The 13983-nt window shown below is 41.5% G+C and overlaps 1 protein-coding gene across 3 annotated transcripts in view; it reads left to right on the top strand.

The window, feature by feature from the left end:
* Window positions 1-11211, top strand: part of nos1 (nitric oxide synthase 1 (neuronal)) — a 60669-nt gene extending 49458 nt beyond the window's left edge. For all 3 annotated transcript variants that reach the window (XM_088416225.1, XM_088416233.1, XM_088416239.1), the window contains 8 exons: window positions 1167-1336; window positions 4159-4369; window positions 5900-5987; window positions 6079-6200; window positions 6771-6919; window positions 7558-7752; window positions 8015-8133; window positions 9111-11211. In XM_088416225.1, coding sequence (XP_088272351.1) covers window positions 1167-1336; window positions 4159-4369; window positions 5900-5987; window positions 6079-6200; window positions 6771-6919; window positions 7558-7752; window positions 8015-8133; window positions 9111-9126 — 1070 coding nt within the window. In that variant the 3' untranslated portion in view covers window positions 9127-11211. The remainder of the gene's footprint in view (window positions 1-1166; window positions 1337-4158; window positions 4370-5899; window positions 5988-6078; window positions 6201-6770; window positions 6920-7557; window positions 7753-8014; window positions 8134-9110) is intronic.
* Window positions 11212-13983: the final 2772 nt, after the last annotated feature.

Here is a 13983-nt window from a genome sequence, read left to right as displayed (position 1 = left end):
GCTCTCATCACAAACTTCCTGACATTCTGCACTTAATTAACCATCCTGCGCATGCTGCTTTCTCCTGCCATTGTTCATTATCACTATGATATATTTATTATTTAAATTCCTGACCTTTTGGCACTCTCATTTTTCTTGAGGCAAAAAAAATAATTGGCCCGTTGGAAAAACATCCTTACAGCATATTAATGCAGCTTGCAACTGCATACAGTATCGAGCACCCCCCCCCCCTCCCCAACACACACACATTGGCTGCCTTTTAGAAAATTCAGTGTCCGTTATCATGACATTGTTTTAGGCATGGGCATCACGATTAGATCCGCAAAATATGTCCAAAAATGTCATTCCGGAAAAGAAAGAGGAAGTCAGCCATTTTGGTTTGAAAACAGCTAATTTAACACAAAGACTGCAATTAAAAACCTTCAAAATACTACCTTAAAACACACAGGGAGCAGCACCATATAAAGAACAGCGCATACAATGACACTCAGTGGCATTTAGACTCTCACTGCTCCTTAACTCATTCCCTGCCATTGACGAGTATACTCGTAACAGTAAACAGACGGCCATAGTCATCAATGGTAATTACCCTGCATGTACAGTATTTTATTTGAGTACAGTGCCGCCCAGCATTTTTGTGACATAACTTGATACTCCACCGATTGCGCACAGCTGTAAACTTAAAGTTTGTATGCATCGTAGCCGGGCGGTCACTGTAAATGCAATAACTCTGGCCCTTTAGAAAATCTACAAAAACACTCCAGTGTACTTTTGCGCTTCAGGAGAATAACCATGTAACCATGGTAACACATTGCCAAGAAGTGCTCGCAAGCATGGAAAGCATGTTTCGTATGTCTGGCGGAACATTGGGTTGATTACATACAAGAGCAAGTTGACCAAACAGTGATCACTGTAAACAGTTGGCCAAGCAATGTAGTTAACCCCTTTACTCCCATAGACGTTTATTTTTCTCAACTGGAATTTCAAAGGGCCCTCTACTGTCAAAAGCCATCTTCCTTGTGGCCTTTTTGTACTTTTTGGCAAAAAAATTGTCTCATGATGATGTCCTCCAGACATGTAGGACGTCATGAGGAAAATTTGCGCACGGTAGCTCATGATGTCAGGCTTCATGTGTCCCTAAGATCCGTCTTTCCTAACTCCGACAGGCGTCATCAGTAATTGGACCAACGCCAGCCGCATCCCCCCTTGCACCATCTTCCAGGCCTTCCAGTATTTCCTGGACATCACCACGCCACCCAGTCCTGTCCTTCTGCAGCAGTTTGCCGCACTGGCCACCAACGACAAACACAAGAAGCGGCTGGAAGTGCTCAGCAAGGTAAATTCCAAAAAATAGACAAGCAAACTCTAAAATAAAGTTTACATGTTTTTTCTTATTTTTTCGGGAGAAGGAATGTGTTTTTTGAAGCTCTTTCTCACCAATCTACAAACCTCATCTTCAAATTACATGCGGCAGTGGTTGTGGGCGCGAATCCTTGAAGTTGGCTCATTGTAGTGCAGTGTTGGAAAATTCACTCAAGGCCAATTTCACAATTTGGTAGATCTCTGTCGTGAATAGATCCATAAAAATTCCACGCCTGAATATCCACGTGAAGTCTACTACTTTCGCCTGAGGGGATATTTGGCCTCCGACTCGTGATCGGCGTTATGTAAAAAGTCAAATCCGCAACATTACAAATCATTCTCATTGCTGCTACGTTTGATCCTGATAGAAATAAACAGTGTTTGTGAACTGACGGCCACTGAAAGGAAAGCATCCTCGCATTTTCTTGTCCCGGGAGCGCCTCACACAGTTCGCAGTATACAGAGGGGGGAAAAAAAAAAAAAAAAACTCTGGCTGAGGCCGAGCAGTGACTCACGTATCCGTGCCGTTGTTGTTAATGTATAAAGACGCGGAAAGGAAGCCATCCATATTGAGTCAAGGAAACAAAAGCGCGATGCCTCATTCCGTTTTTATTTTTGTATGAACTACATGTGAACTGAAGCCGTCTTTTCGCATCCTTTGTGCACGTGGCACAGATTTGCCTCCTTGTTGAAGGCATTTCAGTAAAGTCCTATTTAAAGGCGATGTTGACCTTTTTGTTGGTTATACGTAGAAAAAACTCAATATGCCACGTTTTTAAATTCTAGCTTTAATCACAAATGGCATGCGTTCTCAAAGTAATGGCTAGCCTAAAAATTGACTTGACCATCTCCATCTTCGCTCAAAGTTATAGCTGCTAGCGTTAAAAGCTAACGCACGTTATAGTAACTAGCTTTAAAGCTAATTAATGTTAATCTTAATTCAGTATTGGCGGTTACAGTGAAAAGTTAAAAGAGCAGTCTATATGCAATAAATTCACACGTTATATAAACATAACAAAGGTAATCACTTGTCAGTCTGGCGAGCAACCTTGTGTTATCAACTTAGTGAATGCTAAATGCTATCTTGACAGTTCTACAGCAGTGCTAAACTAGTCAATGTACTCAGCATCATCCAAGCTTTTTGCCAATGCAGCTTGGTGTCAATGTAGTAAAATTTTTGCAACTTGAGTTGACATTTGGAGGTTATGATTTTGGTTTAATAATTATAACGTTTCCACGTTCCTCCTGCAATGTGCAGATTGATTAGTCATTGCCGTCGATGGGTTGAATGAATATTTCCATAGATGTTTGAGGTGTCATCCTGTTTGAGTGGTCAACTCGATTCAACTACTGCGCACAAGTGTATTCAGTACTTCATTTAGTTTGCTTGTTCACGTAGCTATCAGTTGTTGAATGCAAGCGCTTAAAAAAAACAAAGTGTTCATTAAACTGAAAATCAAATCGCCTGAAATACTCAGATTGCGTAAGGTTTGACATTTCCCATGATTCTTAGACACAGATGCTGGAAGTCGTTTTGGAACAGTTAAATTCATGTTTAATTGGTTTAGCATATTAATCAGCTTGACAACTGTGTAATTGACATACACATGAATGGTCAAAAGTAGCCATTGGCTAGCTGACCGGACGAAAAAAAAGCATGACACATTACAAGTGGAACAAAACAATCAGGCTGTCTAAATCAATCAAAACATGGGAGAAAAGGCTCAAATCCAGAACGTTCATAGTAAAACCACAACTGTCTCAGGTAAACTTGAATGTCTGGTTAACCGACTGTCAGATTTATCACTAATAGAGATCGGAGGCAATGAACACAAACTGAGTCAATGTGTTAATATGTCTTTTATAAAAGGACAAGATTTTGACTGGTCATACAACTGTTCCTCTAGCTTTTTATTCCTTCCTAAGATACTCAGAGACTTTCCTTTGTGTACTTTCTGTGACAACATGACACATGTGATACAATCAATGCAAAAATCAACCTTCTACCATCCCCAGTTGGTATGAACTCTTTGCATTGTGTGACGGTTTTACTCTTATTTTTTTTTTCTCTGTAGCTTCCAGTACAGTATAGCAGTTAGCCCGAATGTAGCAACCCACATCTCATGCTGCAGCGGCTTGTGAGAAATGCTAACGTGGCAACAAATTGTAGACTTGAAAGGACCGCTGTCTCTTTAGTCGGCCGGCTGCTCGCGTCTTGTATAAGCAGAGTGTCGAATGTTTTGCTTTCGCAACTGACTTTTGGCCGCCTAAAATAATCACCTTCCAAATGTCGATGACACACGCAAACAGTTGGCAGACGCCACCGCGTTCCGCTCTCTGTGCTCTCTCCGTGTGTTTGCGCGGCTAAAAGAGGAAACCTGTTTGGATTAGGCCAGAAAACGCAACAGTTGCGCGTCTTATTGCTTTAAATCCGATAAACCCAGCCCGCCCAAAAATAACACTCATCAAAAGGGGTCCCTCCGGAGAAACTGTTAAATCTCATATATCCTACCGGATCCACTTCCGTTGTGTTGGTCAACTTCCAGATTAATTTTAGATGGCAATTTCACCTCATATCATAAAGAAACCCAAAATAACAAACGGTTAAAAATGCGGTACGCATTGAAATCCATGGCAAAGAAGAAAAAGTGTCCCGCATGCGCACAGAGTGTATCTGAAGATTGTAAAGACTTTTGTAAAATAGGCTTTGCTGCGAAAAAGTGGGCGCCATGGCAACACCAATTTGTGTCCAGCAAGGCTCAAGTGCGCCGTATTGGCTTTGCTGTGTGGTTTCAGGGTCTGCAGGAGTACGAGGAGTGGAAGTGGTACAACACGCCCACCCTGGTGGAGGTCCTGGAGGAGTTCCCTTCCGTGCAGATGCCGTCCACGCTGCTGCTCACTCAGCTGCCCCTGCTGCAGCCGCGCTACTACTCCATCAGCTCTTCACCTGACTTGCACCCTGGAGAGATCCACCTCACCGTCGCCGTTGTTTCCTACCGGGCCAAAGGTAAACCGCCCCGGCTGCCCTTTCACATCACTCATGCAAGTAAATACCAATACTCTAGCCAGGGGTCGGAAACCCAAAATGTTGAAAGAGCCAAAATGAATCAATAAAAGATGAAACAAATCTGTCTGGAGCTGCGCCGCAAGGCTGAAAATTGGGACTGTTCATCTTAAAAGGGGAAGTGTAGTCACCCTAGTTTAGTGTCCATTTTCAAAAACACTCTACTCACCTCAACTCAATTATTTATTTTCGGTAGAATACCAAGGGTACTAAGTCAATAATACCACTGGTACCACTAGCCATAACATCTGTTTTCTTTTTGTTGAAATTCAACAACTTCATTACCTCCCAGGCTTTAATTTCCTCCAGACAGGAACCCAGGTGCAAAAAATACAATTTCCACAGCAGGGTCCCCAAAATTGAACCTTTTGGTACACCATACAACAATGGCGCAGAAGGATTAATACTCAATAATTATTTTTAATTATACCCAATAACCTATTTCTATGCATAACACAAAATAGCAGTATTACACTCTGGTCTTGCATGGTAAAAAAATACCTGAGAAATGTATTCAAGCCCCGTAAGAAAGAACTGCATCTGCCCCGCTGTCAATCAAAACTTTAATTTTAGTAATACTCATCATCACCACAATACGAATAATAGCTTGAGGCGTGCAAACATTCGACCGTTGCGCTTTCCAAAAGTGCCTGAGGGCGTGAATAATATTTATCATCGAGTGAAAACAATGATTTAACTGCGTTTGGTCTGGAGGCCAAGTCTTAACAAAGCCGGTGTAATCGGCGCCTTGACGGACTGCCAAGGACGCACGGCATGCTCGTTGGAAGTCAAACGAGGGCTTGTCTGCTACTGGGACCTGCTGAACAGGGTTGTCAAGTAGAACTGAAAAGAATGGAAATGCCAATTGTTCTTTTCAGCTACTCCAAAAACATGACTTTTTTTCAGCAACAGCGTAATTAGGACTGCAGCTTATGATTAATGAATACCTGATATCGGTATTAGACTAATCTGTATTCCAGTAATCGAATGACCTTTCAAATATTTTTTTTCAGTTAATCAATATGCATGATTGCACACGTGTACCTTTTTTATTCACCGTGTACACTTGCACTTTAGTGGAGGTACCACTTGATGCTTGGTTTATTTGTTGAGCATCTAAACACAATAAAATGTCAACAATGAAACAATTTGTGTAACCGGATTGCTTGTTTAGTCTGGTCCTTTGGATGTGTGCCCTTGGGCCACCAGGGGTCAGTATCATGCAGTCGTGCATAAATTAGACAAGGTTCACGACTGAGGATGGATTCGCATTGAAAGACCAGTTGCTCAAAGACAACCCCAACGTTGAAGCTTGTTTTCATTGTATGTTAGCATTCAGCTAGTGGACTCTCAGGATTAATCTCATCGACTCTTAAATCATGTCGTTTAATTAAATGCAAAGTCATAATGAGCTCAAAGCAGACATAAACAAGTAGGTGGGGTGAAGCCAACCTTGTCCGTGATCTTTTACAGACGGAGAAGGCCCGATCCACCATGGAGTTTGCTCGTCATGGCTCAACAGGATCGAAAAAGGCGACATGGTGCCCTGTTTTGTGCGAAGGTAAAACTGAAACGAACCCAGCAAAATTACGCAAATCCTCGCGTTTGTCCTGCTTTTACTTAGGTTGGTTTGTTTGTTCATATACGTTTAGTGCACCCTTATTCCGCCTTCCCAAAGACCACCAAGCACCTTGCATCCTGGTGGGTCCCGGGACGGGTATCGCGCCCTTCAGGAGCTTCTGGCAGCAAAGGATGTTTGATCTTCAACACAAAGGTCAGAAGAAAATGATCGTAATAATCCATTAAAGTGTCAGTGTATTAATTAGATGTGAAAGATCACACGGACCAAACTCTTTAACTGAAATAGAAATCGGCCAAGTTCATTTGGTGGCAAAGGTTTTCCTGAGTGTCTCCTGGGAGAGTTTTAGAACATTATAATGCTTAACTTTTACTCCATGGGGCCACGTCCACTATTGAGAACCAAGAATCTCACACAAAGTTCTGAACTAAATTTAGAGGACCGCTTTTATTTTAAAGCAAGCACAGACCTTCCCACATTCATGTATTCTGACCCCGTCTATCAGAATCTGCACTCTAAACTACCATGCGGTATTTATGATATCTTAAGTGATAATAATCCTTTCAAAGCTAGTGAATGATGCAGTAGAGTTTTTTTTCAACGGTCTATGACTTGTCATGGAATGACCCAGTGGTATGAATAAACAATAGCATTAAACAGGGGAGCTTCTCTCGCCGTTTTTTGTACAAGGCACCAGCGGAAGTCGAGGGGAAGCTGTTGCGAGTGCGCCTTTTAAAAGGTGCTTTTGTGCCTGTCTGTGTTCAGGTGTGGAAGCGTGGCCCATGATTCTGGTGTTTGGATGTCGCCAGTCTGAGATGGACCACATCTACAAGGAGGAGACCATTCAGGCCAAGAACAAGGAGGTCTTCAAGGAGCTCTACACCGCCTATTCGAGAGAACCCGGAAAACCAAAGGTACTGTATACCCCACGGAGAGTTGGACTGCGGCACAGACTTCAAAGTTCTGAATGTGCATTTCCTTGCCTCCAAAACAAATGAGTTGTTCCCCTTAAACTACCAACACCATTCCATTGAACCTTAACTTGAAACTAGAACCTTTTCCTGGAATAAGGACCGTGTTCCAAGATTAGTACTTTCTCTCTAGAAGGTTCACTTGGGACTAGACCACAGGTGTCAAGCCCCAGTCCTCCACGGAGTTCTCCGCGGAGTCTTTCGTGTTTTCCAGGTTCCTCTCCCCAGAGCACGTGATTCAAATGATTAGCTCATCAGCAAGCTCTGTGGGAGCTCGAAGATTATCCCAATCATTTGAACCAGGTGTGTTTGTGAGAGAAACTGAAAACCTATCCCTCAAGGACTGGACATAACTATCTAGTTGAGAAAAGGTCTAGTCTATATCTCAAAACCTCAACTGTTTCTCAGGGCCGCAACATTTTCCTGGCATTGGTACATTATCTTAGAATGCAAATCTCTGCTGGATTTGCGTTTCTTTCTTAAGTTCGGTCCATTGATGTTACGTTGGAGTTTAGCACGCGTTCTCTGTAGCCTGGAGCTGACCTGCAGCGTTCTTGCTGCCCCTTGTTGTTCTCCTCCAGAAATACGTGCAGGACATCCTGCGTGAGCAACTGTCGGAACGAGTGTACCGCTGCCTGCGCGAGGAAGGTGGTCACATATATGTGTGCGGAGATGTCACCATGGCGGGAGATGTCCTGAAAACTGTGCAGCAGATCGTCAAACAGCACGGAAACATGAGCTTGGAGGACGCCGGCTTCTTCATCAGCAAGCTGAGGGTACGAGCGCAGGAAGCCTTATAACGCAATTATTGCGTCGTAAACTAGCTTTGGAGGAGATGCTCACTGTTGCAAAATCTTTCCCTTTGCCGTCCTTTACTTCCTGATCGGAGAATGGCCGCAACCAGCTCATAAAGTATCGTGGTTGCTTTTGGCGTTATTTGGGAGAACAATGCCGTTGTTTTGGCTGATATCAATTCCCTTGTTTTTTTTTTCTTCTTAATTAAAACAATTGATGATGACGACACACTGATCTTTGCAGGACGAGAACCGCTACCACGAGGACATCTTTGGAGTCACCCTGCGCACGTACGAGGTCACCAACCGACTGCGCTCGGAGTCAATCGCCTACATCGAGGAGAGCAAGAAAGACCCCGACGAGTACGTCTCACACACCCGTGAACCACATTTACATATAATACCAGTGGCGAGCTGACCATTTTGGAGGGATCGGTACGTCAAACTGATAATAGGACGTGTTTGGTGCTACGAGACCTGAAACATGACGCGAGACAGCCACTCAGTTTCAGGAAGGTAAAAACAGGAAACAGAAATACAGTGTAGCGCGGCCTTCCAAATTAAAACCGCACATTTTTAAAGTAAGCTATAATAGAAGATTAAAGACAAAAGGGCTTGAAGAATTTTACACAAAATAAATGTCATCTTGATGCCCCTGCGTGTGAATGAGGATGGACTCAAACTTTGGGTCAGTCTGCTAAGTTCTTTTCTTGAAACCAAGAAGGTAACAAGTTTACCTAACACAAACACCGCTAAAAGCTAAATGACTAACGTAAGCAGGAAATACAGTGCGGCCCGCCAGATTAAAAGCAGATATTTCAAAATAAGATAACACGGGTAAGTAAACAATACAAACCGGAGAGCTTGATAAATTCTTAACACTGAATAAATCTCATCTCAACGCCCCCGTTTGTGAACGCGGATGGATTCAGACGTTGGTTCGGTCTGCTTGCTTCTTTTATTGAAAATAATGCGGTACAAGCTTGGTTAACAAATGCTGCTAACACACAACTGACTCCGCCGCTCCCAGCCCATAATACCTGGAAAAAAAAACATTTTTTCTAAAATACAAACAAAGTTAATTTTCCTCCGTTTTCTTCACAACGTTGTGACTTGTTTCCGCACCGCATGCTTCTCCTCGCGATAACATCAATCGCTCCTCAAGCAAAAAGGCATTGCGAAATTCTGAACTTCTTACGGCCAGTCCACATGAAAAGTATCTCCTCCTATCTTGTTAAGCAGACAAGCGCGTCGCCATGGATACGCGTTGGAGGAGAGCCTTTTTTCTGCCTAATGAAAGTAAACAAGAGAGTAACGTCTCCATTTACGTCTCCTCGCAGGGTTTTTTGCTCGTAGGCCGCCGCCAACGCCGACGAGGCCAGGATGCAGCAGCACTGGTTCCACAAAACTGTGCCAATTTTTGTACTGAAAAAGACAAGCTGGAGAAAAGATACAGTCTCTATGTGGGTTTATTTTTTTTTTTGATACTATGTTTGTGGGCTGCACAGACGTTAAGTGGTTCTGCGTGCGCCTCGTGTTGCTTAATGATGACCATGCATGATTCCAAGAGACAAGAAGATCCACTTGTAATCTGTAGTCCGTGTTACTGTGCCGCAGCGCAAAAGGCTACCGCCGTCTTTTTGGGTTTGTTTTGATGTTTGCACAGTGCATGTGTGCGGCAGATTGTTTAGTCCCACGGGCGGCTCTTCGACAAAGCATGATGGGATGTCGGAACCTGCCGGAACCGTCCGACCGACGTGAATGCGCCCTCAAAAAGAATCCAAACGCTGCTTTTTTCTAGACTTCGCAAATGCACCGTCAGAAGAAAATCAAAAGTGCTATTTTTTTTTTTTTAACTGAGAAAATTGATGCAAGGATGCAGCTGATGTGAATGTGTCATTGAAAAAATAGAAAAACATATTTTCAAATGTTTTCTCAATGGATACGCACGCCGATATGTCCCAGCTGACGTAAATGCATCATCGAAAATAATTCAGCCTTCTTATTCCCAAAACAGTGATGAAAATTTTTTCCGCTCCATAAATTAATTTATATCCTAACAGAACGCGTTCATTCCTGAATAAGTGACTTTTTTTCAACGCTGTTATGAAAAAAATAACTCTCCCATCTTCTCCCATACTTTTTTCTTTTCAATATTGATTTTTTTAGGGGGGGAAAGGATTTTTGACACCTGTAATATTGCAGATATAGACTCATTACAAGGTTTTATTCATTTTTTTTTAAATACTTCCTGATTATTTTTATCTCAAAGCATTAAAAGTTATTATAAATAAGACTTTATCCTCCGTCTCTTATTAAAATCTTGTGGAAAGGCTGTACCTTTTCCTAAAAAAAAAAAAAAAATTCCTACCGGTTTCTCATAAATTATACTTTTGTCTCCTAATATTAGTTCAAATAATAAAATGAAGGCTAAGATTCCCGTCACATTACGGCAGTTGTGACCTTTTTTTTTTTTTTTTTTTGATGTCGGTTGGTACACCTGCTTTCCATTCGCCACTTAACACAGTTAGCTTGAAAGCTAGCATCGCACCAACTCATCACAGCAAACTGCGGTTAAATTAACGTTTGACATTTTACGGATGAAAAAAGCCAATTTGGTTTTGCGAGTGCCGCGTGAAGTCCGTAGCCTCAAACATGCAGCAGAAAAACAACAGAAACTGCTCATTGAATGAGCAGCATATATATATATATATATATATATATATATATATATATATATATATATATATATATATATATATATATATATATAAATTCTCACTGCCAGGCAGAAATGTGTTCATTCGTTAGCGTTAGCATCATGAAGAATGCTGCATCCAACTCTTGAGATTAGTCATCTGTTATTTGTAAAATAAATCAATAAATAACCCATACGTGTGGCTTGACCAATAGCATAGATTTTAGAGAGAAAAAAATACATTATGAGGTTTTGGCCGGATGACAGCGATATTCAAAGTACAAGATCTTTTCTCAGAATGTATCTTCATTTTTTTTATGTCAGTGCAAGCGTTCAAAATCATTGCCCCGCCCCTCCACCCAAAAAAAAAAAAAAAAGGGGTCCGCGGGGTCTGCCCCATATTTTAAGGTAACAAAGCTCAATGCATGGTGATCTGGTGTCTTCTGTATTCATCATAAAAGTCTCTCAGCACTGTCGTGACTTTGTCCAGCCGCGGCGGGCCGTTGGGTTCTTTGCTTTCTTGGCTGCTTCGGTTTGTGTGCGTTTCGCTGCTGCTGCTGCTGCTGCTGCTGCTGCTGAGAAGACGACAAGGCATGACGCCGATCGTTCGGTCCGGTTTCTGTTTGCGTTTCTCTCTGCGCCCAGGAATCACCTCTGTGCACCAAATTCCATTTGAATGCATAATACTACTGCAAAGACTGTACATTTACATACGAAATAAAGTATAACATTTACAAAATACACACAGGCTTCCTTTGTGCTTCCTTTTTCTTATCTTTCAATTTTGGATTTTTCTTTTTGACTTTTTCACTTTGTTTATAGTTCTTGTCTACAAGTGTTCTATTGGCAGAAACCTAACGTAGCTTTTGATGACTGTCATCAAGAAGTCAATGCAGCGGGCCCCCGGTTTACAAGATTAATCCGTAACAAGAATTCGCCGAATTTGCCAGCGATCCAAACCTACGTTAAGCTTAGCTAATGTGTGTAAAACCCCAGGTAAAAACATAATTGTATTTTGAAAATTGGGAACAAAATAGTATAGTAAGAGATTCTTATATATAATATACATGCATACAATTAATATAGACAGGGTTTATTTACCTTTGATGTGACGAGCTTGTTATGGCCTTTTTCCAGGGTAGCCTAGCCTAGCCTTCTTTGTATTTCTTGATTACCTCCAGCTTCATTTCCATACTAATCATCTTCCTACTTTAACATCACTGCAATCTTGGGACCCATGGCTCACTCATTCGATTGAATTAAGCACTAAAATGCACAATAAAATACCATATTGAAAGCACGCTCAAACGAGATCACGTCTTTGGGCAGCTATTTTTGTGACCCCGTCACGCCGACCAATAGCAGACCAGCATTGTAGTGACATATGAGCATGCATGCACGCACACTGACCGCCATGTTTGAGAAGTTATTGTTTTTGATGTAACGTGAAAAAAATGGTGTAACGAGGGAAAAAAAAAGACATTGCGGCCCACGTCGTACGGTGAAAAAAACATAAGGCAGGGACGTCGTAAACCGGGGGTCCACTTTTTCACGAAAAATAAACGCGTGAAAGTGAAAAGGTAAACTTTTAGAACACCTAAAGCAAGAAATACCCAACTCTTTGAAGGCAAATAAAAATGTTCTTCTGTGGTTGAGGACAAAACAAGACAATGAACTGGAGGTACACACAAGCAGCAAAAGCTAGTGGAGACTTTTTGAAGACACAAAAATGTATTTATATTCAACTGGGCAAGCCAGAAAACAGAACCTAAGCCAATGAAACTTTTCACATCCTGAAGGAACCTAAAATCAAGATTTCAAGACTTGCTGAAGGCAAGTAGATGCCTGGCTCCGAAACGAGCTCGCTGTAGATTGCGTGGATGCCAGACTTGTGGTAGTGAGCGGTCGTCACGGCAACAAGCTCCTCACATCCACAGCGAAGCAAAGTGGAGGGAATTAAAAGGACAGGAAGTCCTACTGCCACACGGCGATCTTGTGAGAAGAGTCCATCCAAGTTCTTGTATCAACTCAACTATATGGCAACCATCCATAAGATCCTGATAGAAGGTATACCTAAAATTTAACAAACGAAGGGAAAAAGCAATGTAAATCAACACAATTTTACACTTTACAGGGCAGGTTACAGGTTAGTCTAGGAAAAAATGACTTCATCATTCATGTGTTTTAAAGAGACAGTGACGATAATTGAAAAAGTTTATTACAGCCGCAGACTTTGACAAGGAGATTACACAGAAAGAAGCAAAGGCTGTTCCCCTGGTCATCCACGTATCGGCACGGTGACGGCGTGCAATAAAATAAACACATGTTCATGACTTTTCATCTTAAACACCTTTGGAATAAATTTGAAGATGATTGGGTGAATTCTCTGCAAAAACGTTTGTTACAATTACCCCTATAAAAGCCTCCAAAATGTCACCAAATTCAACACTTAAAGAAAATGGCTGATTTCCTATTCGGGTAAGCATAAGGCTCCCGAAGACTTCTTTAGCCCTTCCAATTTTTATCGATGGAGGTTGACTCCATGAATGAGCTCATTTTTCAATTCATAATTTTGTTAAAGGACAAAGGCTTTTATTTTGAAATTGTGATTGTGATTGCAAATGGGCAGAAATGATTGCAGTTGAAATGATTGGGATCGATCAAGAAAAGTGAAAATTGGAGGTATGTGGATGAGTATTTTGAATTTGATGACTTATTTTGAATATCTTCACTATTTCTATTTCTTCACTATATCTTCACTATTTAGGGAGCGGGAATGGTCTCAATTTGATGCTGCAGTGGTCTGAATATCACAAACTTTGGAAACTGGAAGTGACAAAATACAGTATATATACAGTATGTTTATTTTTTCCAAGTCAAACACCCTCCATAATAACATAATATACAAAGTATATAATTATTTTGTAAGCAATCAATTACATTCATAGTTAAGCTTTTTTTTTAACCTGGTTTCTTTATGCTGGTTATATCCGTTTTTGTACGTCAGGCTTCCTGTACACGAGTTGTTGGGGCTTGGTAAACAAAGGGCAATCACACCCCTGAAGTGGATACTGATTGGCTGTCATTGTGTTCAGCATAACCCGTTAGGCTCCTGCTGTGAGTGGGAGCAAAAGGTCAGTGGCAGAAGACGCGAAAAAGGAAGAGCATGTGAGGCTTGTGGATTGGATAAATGGTAAACTTACCTTGAAATAAAAGGAGAAAAAAAGGCTCTGATGGCAGCTCTTATGAGGGTAGACTGATTTTTTTTTCCATTATAAAAGGTGCTTGCTTCTCATGGAAATATGTGTTTTTATAAATGCAATGTATCCGTAAGTGTGTTCGGGAAATTGTAATATTCTAATAAAAATGAACACGAAGTGAGATGGGTTTAAAAGCGGGGATATTATTGGCCCCGGAGACATCCAGACCGCTTGTCTCCTACAGAAGAAACAAAAGGCTTCCTCCAACAGAGAATTAGCATCCGACTGTGAACAAAAGGCCATCAGAAGAAGCTG

This window comes from Hippichthys cyanospilos, chromosome 1 (genome assembly GCF_059441005.1).
Source record: "Hippichthys cyanospilos isolate Australia breed blue-spotted pipefish chromosome 1, RoL_Hcya_1.0, whole genome shotgun sequence".
Classification (NCBI taxonomy): Eukaryota; Metazoa; Chordata; class Actinopteri; order Syngnathiformes; family Syngnathidae; genus Hippichthys; species Hippichthys cyanospilos.
The sequence above is the reverse complement of the archived record's forward strand: the minus strand, read 5'-3'. Positions and strand labels throughout refer to the sequence as shown.